The 13,991-nt window shown below is 34.5% G+C and overlaps 2 protein-coding genes and 1 long non-coding RNA gene across 4 annotated transcripts; 1 reads left to right on the top strand and 2 right to left on the bottom strand.

Annotated features, from left to right (window-relative positions):
• The first annotated feature begins 1,533 nt into the window (after positions 1 to 1,533).
• On the top strand, positions 1,534 to 5,124 carry LOC129789801 (uncharacterized). The gene is made up of 4 exons (XR_008750499.1): positions 1,534 to 1,857; positions 1,931 to 2,314; positions 3,006 to 3,109; positions 4,766 to 5,124. It is a non-coding gene; the product is annotated as an uncharacterized LOC129789801 (long non-coding RNA).
• Positions 5,125 to 6,498: 1,374 nt separating this feature from the next.
• Positions 6,499 to 7,677, bottom strand: LOC129789757 (protein YIPF6). Its single transcript, XM_055826803.1, has 5 exons — positions 7,550 to 7,677; positions 7,348 to 7,485; positions 7,030 to 7,274; positions 6,728 to 6,888; positions 6,499 to 6,645 (listed from the first exon to the last, which is right to left on the bottom strand). The coding sequence occupies exons 1-5, from the start codon at positions 7,565 to 7,567 to the stop codon at positions 6,527 to 6,529; spliced, it is 681 nt and encodes a 226-aa protein (XP_055682778.1). The 5' UTR covers positions 7,568 to 7,677; the 3' UTR covers positions 6,499 to 6,526.
• A 108-nt stretch (positions 7,678 to 7,785) lies between these two features.
• Positions 7,786 to 11,657, bottom strand: LOC129789737 (uncharacterized). Of its 2 annotated transcripts, none has more exons than XM_055826764.1 (3): positions 11,478 to 11,657; positions 8,592 to 8,905; positions 7,786 to 8,506 (listed from the first exon to the last, which is right to left on the bottom strand). In XM_055826764.1, the coding sequence occupies exons 2-3, from the start codon at positions 8,841 to 8,843 to the stop codon at positions 7,949 to 7,951; spliced, it is 810 nt and encodes a 269-aa protein (XP_055682739.1). In that variant the 5' UTR covers positions 8,844 to 8,905; positions 11,478 to 11,657; the 3' UTR covers positions 7,786 to 7,948. The 2 variants fall into 2 exon arrangements, with proteins under 2 accessions (XP_055682739.1, XP_055682738.1); XM_055826763.1 differs by lacking the exon at positions 11,478 to 11,657 and adding an exon at positions 8,977 to 9,048.
• Between the last annotated feature and the right edge of the window lie 2,334 nt (positions 11,658 to 13,991).

Raw genomic sequence — 13,991 nt, 5'->3', positions numbered from 1 at the left:
ATTTTGAGATAATGTTGAGGCGTTAGAAACTAGAGACAACTGCACATTTACGTTATAATGCTTAAAACGTTTTATTTAGCTCATTTAGCTTTATCTTTATTTTTTATCCATAATTTTTAAACATTTTTTTTTTAAAGTTTATTGAACAATTTTTTTTAATACTTTTCTGAATACTTTGTTCATTACTGGTCTAGTTCAATGTTTACCTGCTTCTTCCATATTAATTTGTATTTAATTTTAAGGACTTTTATCCTATATCTAGAAGAGAAAAACTTAAAGGATTCTCTGGAAGTTTTCAAAGATATAAAAACGAATAAATCCCAAAAATTCAATAAAAAGATCAAGAAAAGTATTGAAGCTTTTTAAGCACGCTGTTGAACCAGAACCTTTCCCAACACATAAGTTGCTGTCCTCTTGGCAACATTGCATAACATCTATATGTGAGCCCGTTTGCCAAAAAATCTTCCTCTGTTGACCCACCGAGTCTTGCCCCCAAAATATACATAATTCACATAGAGCGGGTGACCTCCAAGAAGAAATTCAAATTGTAAGAGTTAAGTCAGATGTTTGAACTTGAAAAAAAGAGCACCTGATTGTGCTTTACCTTTCCGGCTCAGTTGGTTTGTGTGGCAGGTTGTGGATAGAGGAGAAACAAGAAAGAAAAAAGAGATTGATAATCGCGACGTGTTGAAAGTATATGTAAATATTGCGAAAATAAAGCGCGCAGAATACAGAAATGCCTTTTCTTGAATGTTCTCCTCACAGAGCGACGAGATCATCTGCAGAGCGCATGATATTTCGAGCTGCGGGCATTTTTTTTTTGTTATTGGCATTCAAAATGCAATATTTTGTTGTTTTTTTCCAATCACAGACAAACACAAGAAGTTGGGCTCTGTAATCCTCAAATGGACGGTGTTATCTGAGGTGGTGGGCACAGTGACCGTTCAATGGAGATTATTGCAGTGTGCGCTTTGCAGAAATTGGGTGTCGCGGGGGCAATTTTTTTTCTTCTCTACGCAATGATTGATCTTGGCCTGGCTTGGCGCTCAAGGAATTTTCCATGCTTGTGTAGCAACGAGCTGAGCCCCACAGCACTATAAATTCAATTACAGCGTGAGAATTTGGCTTAGCGTCACGATGTCTACAGATGATCAAGGCATATTATCGCATTCTTTTCCCCATTCGCACTTTAATTCACTTTAATATTATTATTTTTTTTGTTTAAATTCTCGTATACATGTAGGATTTTTAAAAATCTTGTGAGAGAAGGAATTTCTTACAGCAATTCTGTACGTTCATATGTAATGTTTTATGATTCTTCTGATACATAGGCGTATATGTAATTAATATATACATACATACTATATAGTCGATATATAAGCCATAGAGACGAGCCTTATTATTGACTGACAAGATAAACTCGAATGTGTGAGCGTGAACACGCAGTGTTTTCGATGCTCCGGTGCGAAGTTGCTCAATTGACTATCATCCCCCACTTGAAGGTGGTTTATTTTTTCTTGTTGTTTGGAATTATTCAGGGGCCTGACAAAGTCCCTTTTTAGCCGAACTCAGCAAATTAATGGCGGACGATTTGCAGAAAAATTCTGCTATCATTCAACAACGCCATCTCTTGGTGAACACTCATAATTTGTTACATAACCTCAAACTTTGTTTATATTTACTATTTTTTCTCAAGATCCCATATAATGGGATATTTCTTGATTTTAGTTAGTTATTTCGGTTATAAATGTAATAAAACTAGTGATAAAGTGTTATTTAGTGACAAATGATTAATAATAGATTTAATTTGCGACATCAGCCTGATTTTACTCAGAAAAGGAAACAGAGTATTGCATGGTAAGCCGGTTTTTTTTTAGTTTGTTAATCATCAAAAGATAAAATTCATTTCTTACAATTTTTATATTTGCAGAAGGATCAAGTGAATCTAATCGTCAATAACTACAAAAAAAAATAAAAAGTTCTCAATGTCTGCAGGCAGAGACATTGCAACATATAAATTCTGCGGGTACAAACAAATCATGTACAAGAGAAAGGAAACGACCATAAATAAGGATCTCTGCTGAATTAAGTTCTAGAGGTCAACAGAAGTTATTTAAATATCCATTTCTTCAGACATGAATCTCTTCCGGACGTCGATATGTAGAGAAAAAAAATCACGAGAAAGGGGCGTCAGAGGATACAAATAATGTCTAATTAGTTAGACAAAAATTACAACGACGAATTAGCACTGCAGGAAATTAGAAATGCTATCCTCAACATGTTTGAGCTTATCCCGATTTAATGGAGAAACAAGGTAAGGTACAAAATTAAAATATGTTTTCTATTTTTATTTTATATGTGGGGAAGATTGACGATAAATTAAATGAGTTCAATGTTTACGAAAAACTTAAAATGATAAACATTAAAATTCGGTCTTATTTATCGTTGGTAGAGTAAAATACAGGATTGGTCTTCAGAAATTTCACTTTTTTATTTAGCACTACGTTTCGGAGAACCTGAAAACCTGGGTAAGGGTGAAAAAAGAAAAAAAAATATTTAAGAAATCTTTTTAGAGGGAAAAAGATCCTCTTTCTTTCTCAACAAATTAAATAATTAATTGTTCTAAAAGGGTTTCATTATTTTTCCCTCAAGATACCCAAAAACTCTTAAGAAGATTAAAAATGATTTTAATTCAAGAATTCTTTAAGGAGAAAAAGATCCTCTTTTTTCTCAGCAAATTAATTAATCAATTGTTTTTAAAGGGTTCCTTTCTTTTTCCGCCAAATACCCAAAAATTCTTTAAAAAAATGATTTTTAATTTAAAAATTATTTTTAGAGGGAAAATGATCATTTGAGCAAATTTATTAAACATCCAATTTATTTAGGTTCACATTAATTCTTATAAGTGCTTTAAGACGCTTTACATAGTTTTAAATTATTCTAAAAACCTTTAAGCTTATGATAATATACAATGTTTACCTAATATTAATTTTATTTAATTTTAGGTACATCAATACATTATCCAGGAAAGCACTAATTGGGTGGAATCTTAAACCTTAAGGATTGATGGGACGTTGCATATTGATGTTGCAAAAAAAAAGATGAACAGGTAAGAGAAAGTGTACGCATTTTTTAACAAAATGTAAGAATTAGTTTTTTATTGTTATAAGTAAATGAGGTCAAGATCAATAGGATTAATTATTTGTTAGATGACCAATTCTGGAGGTTTCTTTACGATTTTGCTCAAGTCTTTTAGTTTTAAAAAGAACAGAGAAGTAGAGAAAAGGTGTTAGATATTGAAAAAGTTATGATTAACCTGACGAAGGAATTTAATTTACTACGATTTTTTTTTTTAAATCAACGATGGAGGAATAACCTTGTTCTTCACCTGCTTGAAGCCGTTGATGATTACACGGTCGCATAAATTGTTAGGAAGACTTAAATTTTAGACAGACATGATTTGATTAGCTATTTTATCTCTCTAAACAGATTCTCTGTATTTTTTTTCTTCATTAAATTAATAGTTGGTGTTCCATTTCGTGGCCAACACCAAGTATTCTTTTCCTTTAATTTTTATATGTGGTTTTAAAATTTCATTTTTTTTTTAATTTTTGATTCTTATAATTGAGTAGAAAAAACTTTCTTATTATTTTTTTCTTGAAATGTTTCATCTTAAAATAAATTTTCCATAAATTCTTTTAATCCAGCATTTTATTAGTGTTACCTAGTTTTAAAAAAGGGGTTGTAGTACGTTAAAGCTTATTTGCAGACCTTATAAAACAGCTCCGTATACACATTTTAAATATTTATTCATCGATTAAGTAAAAGATCCGCTGTAAACATTTCGGAGTACAACCAACCAAGTTTTTGTTAATAATTCTTTTTTACGTTAAGTAATATTTTTGTCTTAATTGATAAATCAAATCTTTTCTTCTTATTTTAATTACTATTCAAAGAGACAAGTTTTCAAATTTATTTATTTATTTTATTTTAAATTTTAATCTTATTATATTAAAACCAAATCCCACTTTACAACAATTCTTTTTTTGTGTTTTTAACCCCTTTCCCTATCAAAATTCATTTAACTTTATTTCTTCCTTCAAATTAATTTATTTTTTATTCTTCAAAATTTGTAACTCATAAAAACTTTCTTCTATGAGAGTAATTTCTTTTTAAACTTCAGTCTTAGAAATATTTTAAGTTAATCCTTTTTTTTCTAAAGAAAATAAATTCTTTTCGTATACCTATCTCGAATCTCTATCTCATTTGAAAACAATTTTATTTAGAAGGCTATTATTAACTTATTCCCCTTATTCTATTTAGAGGAAAAATTTAAAGTTGTCTTAATTAGTTTGTTTTATTTTTGAATCTATTTTTTCTTAGGCATTTTTTTTATGGTTATTTGAGCGCATGCTCACACCTCGTGATCCTCTTCTATCTCAAGACACAACTAATTATTGTAATAAACACGGAAGGAATAAATCAGTTTATAAATAATAGAATTTTGATAATATGGGACAAATACACCATTGTAAGATAAATATTGTTTATGTTGTAACTTGCTAATTTTTTAGAAGCATTGTATTTTATAAGATTTTTTTGAAATTTTTAAAATGTATTAGAAAGATTCAAAACAACTAAAAGAAAAAAATATACACTTTAAAGTTATCAATAACATAATAAAAAATTGCTGAAGACATTGACAAGATATTTGATTTTTTTTTGCCTTATTGATCTAAAATTATGTTATTTTTTTTAAATTTAGAAATGAGCATATTTAAAACACAAAAACTTATGCTGTTCGTCTTTGAAGGATGTTCTACAGTACATATATTATGGAATGGAGGCTTATCAATCATCACAACGTAATATTATCTGGAACTTCCACTTTCCTATCAGCTGTATCAGATGACAAGACGAAGATTCTTAAAGATTTTTAGACAACGTAGATTTATCCCAGATGTGGTGGTATCTAAAACAATAATTAAACCAAACGATGTTTTATTTTATAGAACAAAAAGTGCTAGTAAAATATTATTAATGAAAATTTGTTACTTTCATTTTTCTCCATTATGTTTACGGTAATGTAAGATTACGGTCCCCCAAACTTTCCGAGGCTTAAGCAAAATCATCCAGCATGCACCAAAACGTATGTTTCCCACCCAGCTTTGAGTCAATTTGGTCATCTTATTGGCTATGCCGGTTGTACCTCTAGGTCTGTGATACGGTATTTGCTGTCGCACAAATCAATTAAGAGACTCATACCTTCCATTATGTCCAGTTAACCAGGAGGTTTAAGAAATTCTGCTGCATCGGAGTCAACTCAACGTGATTTGTTTTCTGCAGGCCATATGATGTTCCCTCGGATGAAATATCAAACCTTCATCGACGTATTTTTCTCAGCTTCCTCGGAATTGATGTTCTTGTAACTGATTCTTACTAATATGAGTGGCATCTTAATTTGGCTTAAGATTGCTATTGATGCCAGTGAGATAGCCGGAGTGTGCTTTCACTATTTTCTTCAAAATTATAACACTTTATCGTGTCGTGACTGAACAGTAGCCCCCTTTTCATCACAGGGTGAGAGTAGTTGTATCACTACCGTTGTAGTAGTTAATGGAGTTAGTCCGTTCTAGATTCTCACTGAATTACACAGCGGTGGGACTAAAGATTGTAATCCAGACATATCTGATGTGCTGTATCAGCTCGAAACACTATCAGGAACTGTAGCGACGTTTCCAAGGATCTGTGAAACTTTACATTTAATTTCAGTTTCAATTTGACACTGATTGTGATCCTTCCTGGGATGTTCTTTGTAAAGGAGAAAGGATCCGGGATGTCTTCAAAAAAAGTTTTGCCACTTCCGGACAGGAACTTCATGATAGTGAATTCAGTCGACTGCTTCTCTCTAATCCCCAGATGAAGCTTGTAGTTATACGCTGCAATTATACTCTATATGTCGACGACGCCAATGACGCCCCATTCCGGGGAAACCGCAACTTAAAGAGTCCACAAATCTTCCGGAAAATTCCATAAGTTCAAACGAGTGCGTTCACTCCTAACATATTAGGCACAAAACAACACTTTAATTCACATTTTAACTTTAATACATATTTATTTAACTTTAAAATACTTCAAAAGGCTTAAAATAAGAAAAAATAAAATTTTTTATCGAAATGTAAACAAAATTTGAGGTTAGAAACGTTCGAGGCGAAATTACATATGTTTACCAATAGATGGCGTGGTTGTCGCCAAAGAAGAAAATGTCGTGATTTTTTTTCTCAAAAGTGCATTGAAATTTTTAAGGTCAATATTAGTGCATTAATAGGAATGTGCCACCCACCAAACTTTCTCAATCGATAGAATATTAAATTATCTATCCAGTGATGGTAGAATTTTTCAGATTGAGGCATTTTTCTGGGTGACACATTTCTCGAAAGTCGAGTGATCACCAGGGATCAGTGAATTCCTATGGAAATAGAGGTTTTGTCAGGCCCCTGGAATTATTACATCACTATTGTATCACTTACATATTAGAATCAGATATCACAAGCCAGGATATAATGAAGTAGAAGAGAAATATTGGATACACCGCCAGTGGTTTACGATTGGCCGGCTGACTGTCGCCGAGAAAAATGAATGATGCTGAGGAAAGAGAGACAATACCGACACGTTAGTGCCTGAATAGCTAGGAGTACAGTGTGGCAAATTGCCTTCAATAAATTACCATAAGTGGCCCACATGAAGCCACCAATTGTCGTCACGAGTCTGATAAAGAAAAGCAGTTTTGTTTGGACGGACGCGAGGAGGATCACTTGGCATACGATAAGCGACACCGCGACAGGTGTAAGGCAGTACCCCAGTACGCAGACTGACTGGAAGAAGGAACTGCAAAAAGGGAAGAAGAATTTTTACTCTCTTCCGGTCTTTTTCTTTTCTTTTTGTTGTTTTTGAATTAATTTAACACTCTTTTGATATATTTTTCCCATGTGGTTTAGTGGCTAGGATTGAGCCTCTCTTGATACTTACATATTCCCACCTAGAAGCTTTGAATTCAGCGTTACAATCATCGCTCCAATCCATACAATCACAAACACCTGAGCGAACTCAGGGCCCCCTTCGCTCTCATTGTCCGCCGACCCATGAAGAATTGTGGCCATAAATGTGCAAAGTACCAGCGGTCCCCAGAGATCCCAATCCCGAAGAAGTGTGGACTTCTCTTTGGGGTATAGCACATGAAAGAACTTCACACCAACTGCACGAATGTCTCGAAACTGCGAAGGAAAAGAAAAATCTTTCATTGAAGAGCCCCATCCAGTCAATCCCCCCGCTTCTAGTTTATCTCACTATTGTGTCTCTAATTGGCTCATCTAGTGTATCAAAGTCCGGAGGTCCAGCTTTTGATGTACTCCCAGACGGTCTCTTATTTGCAGGTATTGTCATCTCACCCTCAACATCCTCCACACCCGGAACATCGCTGAACATCTAAATGTGTGATAAATGTATTAATGTGACAATTACGAATAAAGGGTCTCACGGAATAGTTTACCTCCAATTTGGTATCCATTTCGTCGTAATATCTACAATTTTTGGAGAAAATGCATCAAGTTTTCACGGAAAAATGCCACAAAAACAAACGCAAACGTCACTTGTTTTTGAACTTTCGCTACTTGCCACGGGAAAATCTTTCTTGGACTGTCTGTGCGCGCCCTCGCGAAGAAATCTTTTTGCGCGGGAATTTTAAACTTGAGAATTTTATTAACTGCATTTTCTAGAAAAAAAAAATTTCTTTTACAAAATAATAAATCTTTTATTTACGAAATATTACAAAAGAAATACATAGAGTATATAATTATCTGGAAAATCTTAATAATTGCCTATGCGATTTATAACAAATTAATTTGGCATGAAATCTTTGGAATATTTTTTTCTTTGAAATCTTGTTCTTTTATTTATTTTCCAGCCACTTGAGAAGCTTCCCCACAGCAAAGGGAGATTCCAGCCTGTAGTCTGCATGAGTTTGAATTTGGTCGTTTTCAGCAATCCTAAAGCTGATCCCTTTGCCCTTGAGCACCATCATGGCGTCCTCATCGGTTGTATCATCGCCCGCGAAAAATACCTTCACCTTGTCCGCCCAGTCATCTCCGAATTTATTCTGGAGAATAAAGAGAGCTGCTTTCCCCTTATTCCACTCCACAGGGGGTTTAGCTTCAATGGCCATATGAGCTTGATTCGCACGGAAGCCATAGCTTTCGATCGTCTTCCGGACTTCCGCCTTGAGATCCGTGTGGAGGTTTTCAGGAACATTGCGGTAGTGGAATGTGAGGGATGCCTTCTTATTCTCCACCCATGCACCATCATGGGCGTAGTTCTCATTGAGAATATCAACCATTTTGGTGTAGTTTACTTTGAGTGGTTCAGGAATGGGATAGTTATATCTGGAACCATTTGGATAGAGAATTTCCAGGCCATGATTGCCGGCATACGTAACGTTTTCAATGTTGACCTGAAGAGTGGAAAATATAGTTTATTTTTCCGTCTGGGAAGTGGGAATGTTCCCTGACGTCAGCAAGAAGCTTTATCTAACTTACTTTTTTGCGAACATCGTCTACGCCGCGCCCAGAGATCACAGCAACGAAGACATCAGTGCGTTGTACGAGTTGCTTGAGATGCACTTCTGTTTCCGGTGGGATGCATGTGTTGTTGGGATGAGCAGCAATTGGCGCCAAGGTACCGTCGTAGTCAAGGAGAACGGCTAGAGTCTTGGGGCTAGAGACGTAGGATGTGAGAGTTTGGTTGAAGTCATCTTCATTGCGGAGTGTTATGAGATTCCCAACAGGCATGGTTTTCGGATGATTAAGTTCAGCCGCAACGGAAGAGAGTCCAAGGAGAAAGAAGAAGAGTTCTGGAAGAACAAAGAAAAGGTAAATTGAAATAGAAAATTCTTTTTAATGTTTTTTTTAGAAGTTATCAAACTTTTGCAACAGCATCGGTGCATTTTGTGAGATGTAAAATAAGAAAGTCAATCCTGCACTGAAGCTTCCATTCATCACAACATGTGGAGACAATGTAAAGTTATGCTCTATCGGCTTTATCATATTTTTTATGATGACCTTTCACCGTGATAGTGGCAGTGGAAATGTTTTAATGAAAATGAGATTAAATTATGATTTTTTCTCTCTTTCTTTTTAAGAAATTTTAATCTAAAATGGAATATCTTTGAGCAATTAATCATAAGCATAATTTCTTCCCCTCCAGGGAATCCCATTGAGGTGTAAGGCCTTGTCCTTGCAGAAACTCTGTTGATGTTCTTGTTGCTATTTTCACGGAATCAATCAATTGGTACTTTGATGCCATTATGCAGATTGCTGCTCAAAATCCAGTTTGAGTTAATTCGAATGGAATGCTTGAGGACACCATCGATGTTTCGTGGCATATGTGAGGGGGTGATATGAGGGGGTGGCCTCCCAATCGCCCACAACGTATATATTAAAATACGAGGTAAATTGTCGCTCCGCTCCAATTTACCTCGCCCCGCTTCGCGGGGATTTGTTGCGCTTCGCGCAAATTTTAGAGAGAAAATAAATTGTGATGGTTTAAAGGCAGATTTGGGCCACTTATCGATCCCAAAAGAAAAAAATTGCAAAGAGAAGAAATCATTTTCATACAAAACTTTAGGCGCCAAATTCAAAAATTTGCAAAAACTGCATGAAATCTCTATGGGGGCTACCTGAAGGGGGGCTTTGGGGGGAAAATGAATACGGCCATCTGAAACCGCCTGTTATAAGGGGCCTCTGTACCAAATTTCATCACGATCGGATAAACGGTGTGGATTTGTATAGAAAAGTCGGAACGACGATTACCAACAAACAGACCTTTCTTTATTATATAGATGGGAAGCTCTCATCGAACGAAAAAGAAAAAACTTGCAAAGAGAAGAAATCAATTTCATACAACACTTTAGGCGCCAAATTCAAAAATTTGCAAAAACTGCATGAAATCTCTATGGGGGCTACCTGAAGGGGGGCTTTGGGGGGGAAATGAATACGGCCATCTGAAACCGCCTGTTATAAGGGGCCTCTGTACCAAATTTCATCGCGATCGGACAAACGGTGTGGATTTGTATAGAAAAGTCGGAACGACGATTACCAACAAACAGGCCTTTCTTTATTATATAGATGGGAAGCTCTCATCGAACGAAAAAGAAAAAACTTGCAAAGAGAAGAAATCAATTTCATACAACACTTTAGGCGCCAAATTCAAAAATTTGCAAAAACTGCATGAAATTTCTATGGGGGCTACCTGAAGGGGGGCTTTAGGGGGAAAATGAATACGGCCATCTGAAACCGCCTGTTATAAGGGGCCTCTGTACCAAATTTCATCGCGATCGGACAAACGGTGTGGATTTGTATAGAAAAGTCGGAACGACGATTACCAACAAACAGGCCTTTCTTTATTATATAGATAATACGTTATCTGCGGCAATCACGTCAAAGGGTATAAACATACAAGAAATTTTAAAGGGGCTCCTAAGCTGGGAAAATTATGTTTTTACCAAATTTATGTTAAAATTTTTATCTAAAAATTAGCTAAATATTGGTGAAGAATGAAAGTCGTCATAAATCCATTTGAGCATGAAAGTAAGAATTTTATTTAATCATGGAGGTGTGATTTCTGTATTTTGGAGCAAAATTCTTTCTGGATTTTCTTAAAAAATTTTAAACATCACTTAACAAGTTTTTTTTTGAATTTATTTTAAATATTTAATCTGATTGTGTTTAGAGCATAAAGATGAATAGGCTCCTATAAATTAAAAGATTAATTTACAAATTGAATTTTCCAACAAACAATGGGTGAAATTCACTAGTCAGACAGTCTTAAATTAGCTTTGGGTTTTCTTGAGCAAAATTGAAGATTTCTTAAGATTCTTAAAATTCTAGAAAAAATCTATTGAAATTTTAAATATTCTTAAGAACATTTGCTTAAGAAAACTTAAGAAATTTTTAGTTTTCCTTAAAGAAATTTAATAAATCTTAAGTTTTTCTTAAGAGAACTTGAGAAATCTTAAAAAATCAAGATTGGTGAATTCCACCCAATATCGCATAATTCGGGAATTTCTACAGAATTTACAAAATCTTCTCTTTCAATTAGAGCAAAATCTTAAAAAAGAAGTCAATTCCTAAATTTTTGTCGTGAATTTTAGAAGTTAACTGCCCCTTTTGAGATCTAAATAATTTTGGCGCCAATTCCGGTTAAATTTTAACACAATTTATGATTATACCGTCACTGAAATGCGACAACAACAGGCTTTAAATGCCATGTTCATCAGTGTGTTGAAAATTTTGAATGGGAATGCACAAGAATAGCATTATGAACGATGCTTTTATAACTTTCCACTGTGAGCGCAACTAAAATATGCCTACAAGCCACCACGATAGTGGGTATGGATGTAATTTCCGAGATGAAATTCTGCAAACCTTGAACTTGGCCTATAAATTCGATGACACTGTATTCCTCGCTTTTTCACTGGATGGGAAATGCGAACACATAACTGATACCACGCTGTCCGCCTTGTCATGTACTGGGGTGTAGAGTCTAAAATTTCCGTGTACAATCCAAAGTGTAAATAATCTTATCTGATAGTAGCATTGTGAAAAGAAATGGAGCACACAATTTATTTGTACTTCAATATTATATAAATACACAAACACTTGCACTTCCCTCAGAGGAGTAAAGTGGAAAAGTTCAGCGGGTGCAAGAGGGCGAAAAGGGATGATGATTTGAACAATATATAGGGAGTGGTGCCTCTAAGTGTGGAAAATTATTCAAGAAAATCACCTTTTGCGCCATAATTTTACGTTTACAGAATAAATACGCACAGCACTGATGAGGAAAACACATTGAATGAAGACAAACAAGGAAAAGCGCGGGAAATTGCAAAGATGTAGGGATTTTTTTCAGCGGGAAAACACTCACCGAATTCTCAAGAGAAAAGGGCCAAAATGCAGATTTGAAGAGAAATATTATATGTGGCGAGCTGCTATCACTATCAACTGCAACAGACGAATAGTTTAAAGAACTGAGCGTACTAATCACTTTATATACGACTCTCAGTGCGACATGCTTTGTGTAATCCATATAATACTATTTCTCAATCTCACATTGAGGGTTTTTCCATCTCATTCCCACATCTTTCATCTCAGTTTTTCTTTCATGGCCGTAACGAAATTTCTTGCCTATATGTGTGTGAGTTTTTGCAGCAATTATTTGCTTAAAATGAAAAGGCAAAATGTAAATATAGATCGTCATCATTTTTGTAATGAAGCATCCACCAAAACTCAAATACGATTGAGGCAAATTGTTGTATTATTATTCCTCTTGAATTTGCACCACCATGTGCTCACACATCGCATGGAGTATTGTGTGTGTAACAATTTTCTCTGCAACGTAGTTATATAGAGAAATTGCGATGAAAATTGTACGTAGAGCGAGAAAAAAGGAAAGTGCGGAAATACCATGAGGAATCTCTTCCTCAATTGGCAGAAGAATGCAATAAAAGACATTCCAATGGGGGAGGAAATGATTCCGAAAGGAGAGGAACTAAAATTAACTAAACATTTTTCACCCACAGGAGACACTCTTGGTTGAGATCTTGCAACAATTATTCATTTATAAAATATTCCAATCGTTTTGTTATGCGGAAAATTCAGGAATTTTTTTTACAAATCGTCTTAAAATTCTTTTGTAGTATGAGGATTATTTAGGGAAAGGTGGGGTAATTTGATCCCTTTTGAGGTAATTTTTATTCCTTTTATTTTGATATTAATATCTATTTGTTCTAGCTGATCTTAACGATTTAAATTAACATTATTTTTTTTTCATTTATTCTTTTTTTAGTTTTAATAAGAATTTTAATACTGCCACTTCATTCAAGGAAAATGTGACTCCCGTAATCTATTAGGGGAGGGCGGGGTTAATAAAGTCACTTAAGGGTTTGGAAAAAGCCTAAAATATCATATTTCCTAGCTAGATAGAACAAAATGATCCGAGAAAGAGTTGTAGGGCAGTAAATTTCTTAAAGAAATGAGCTATACATTTCGTTTTATCTATTTGGGAAATATGATATTTTGAGCTTTTTCTAAAGCTCTAAGTGACTTTTTTAACCCCGCCCTCCCCTAAAGAATGAAGAAGTAATAAATAATTTTCCAAAAAAAACTTTTTTTTGGTATTGAGATCAGCTAAGAAGAGTCAGCAAATATTTGCTCAAAAATCCATACAATGACGTCACGTTGAGTTTTTTTCTATCTGTTTAAATGCATGAAGCAATGCTGAAAAATCATCAATGAAACATTTCCACGAATGCTTCATGAATTAACTAAATGAGACAAAAAAATCAATAATGACGTCATTACTTGTATTTTTAATCCTTTTAATTAAATCCTTTCTTACTTTTCCAAACTGATTTCAGTGGAAAGTGGGAAGATTTTTTGGTGTATTCTTCTTATTATTGTTTGGTTAAAAAAAATAGTATTAAATTAAAAAGAAAAAAAATCAACAAGAAAATAATCTACGTGATCTCACATTTTCCTCTACAAACTTTCATACATTTTACGTAATGCAAAACGTTATATAGGTACACATAGTTCAATTTCAATTATGATTTTCTCCATTACTGAGAATGCAATCCAATTACACGAGCATCAGCTCGGTCGTTAAAATCACAAATTTCTGCACCATCGGACGCACACACAGCGGAAGTATGTAAGACAACCATTCTTGATATAAAATAAATTTCTGATCAATCGGAACTCAATTTAATGTCTGTGTGCCTGCTGCTGAGTAAATTAAATAAATGTGCTACATCATTTCCTCAAAGAAAAGCCTGTGAGACACATGTCAATAGTCTTGCGGGAGAGGAAAAAAAATTGTTGTATGTATAATGGGTGAAAAGCTCGGGCACTATAGGTAGGAAAATCGCAGTGCCATTTTCC

This window comes from Lutzomyia longipalpis, chromosome 2 (genome assembly GCF_024334085.1).
Source record: "Lutzomyia longipalpis isolate SR_M1_2022 chromosome 2, ASM2433408v1".
NCBI classification, from domain to species: Eukaryota; Metazoa; Arthropoda; class Insecta; order Diptera; family Psychodidae; genus Lutzomyia; species Lutzomyia longipalpis.
This window is presented reverse-complemented; position numbering and strand designations above follow the sequence as displayed.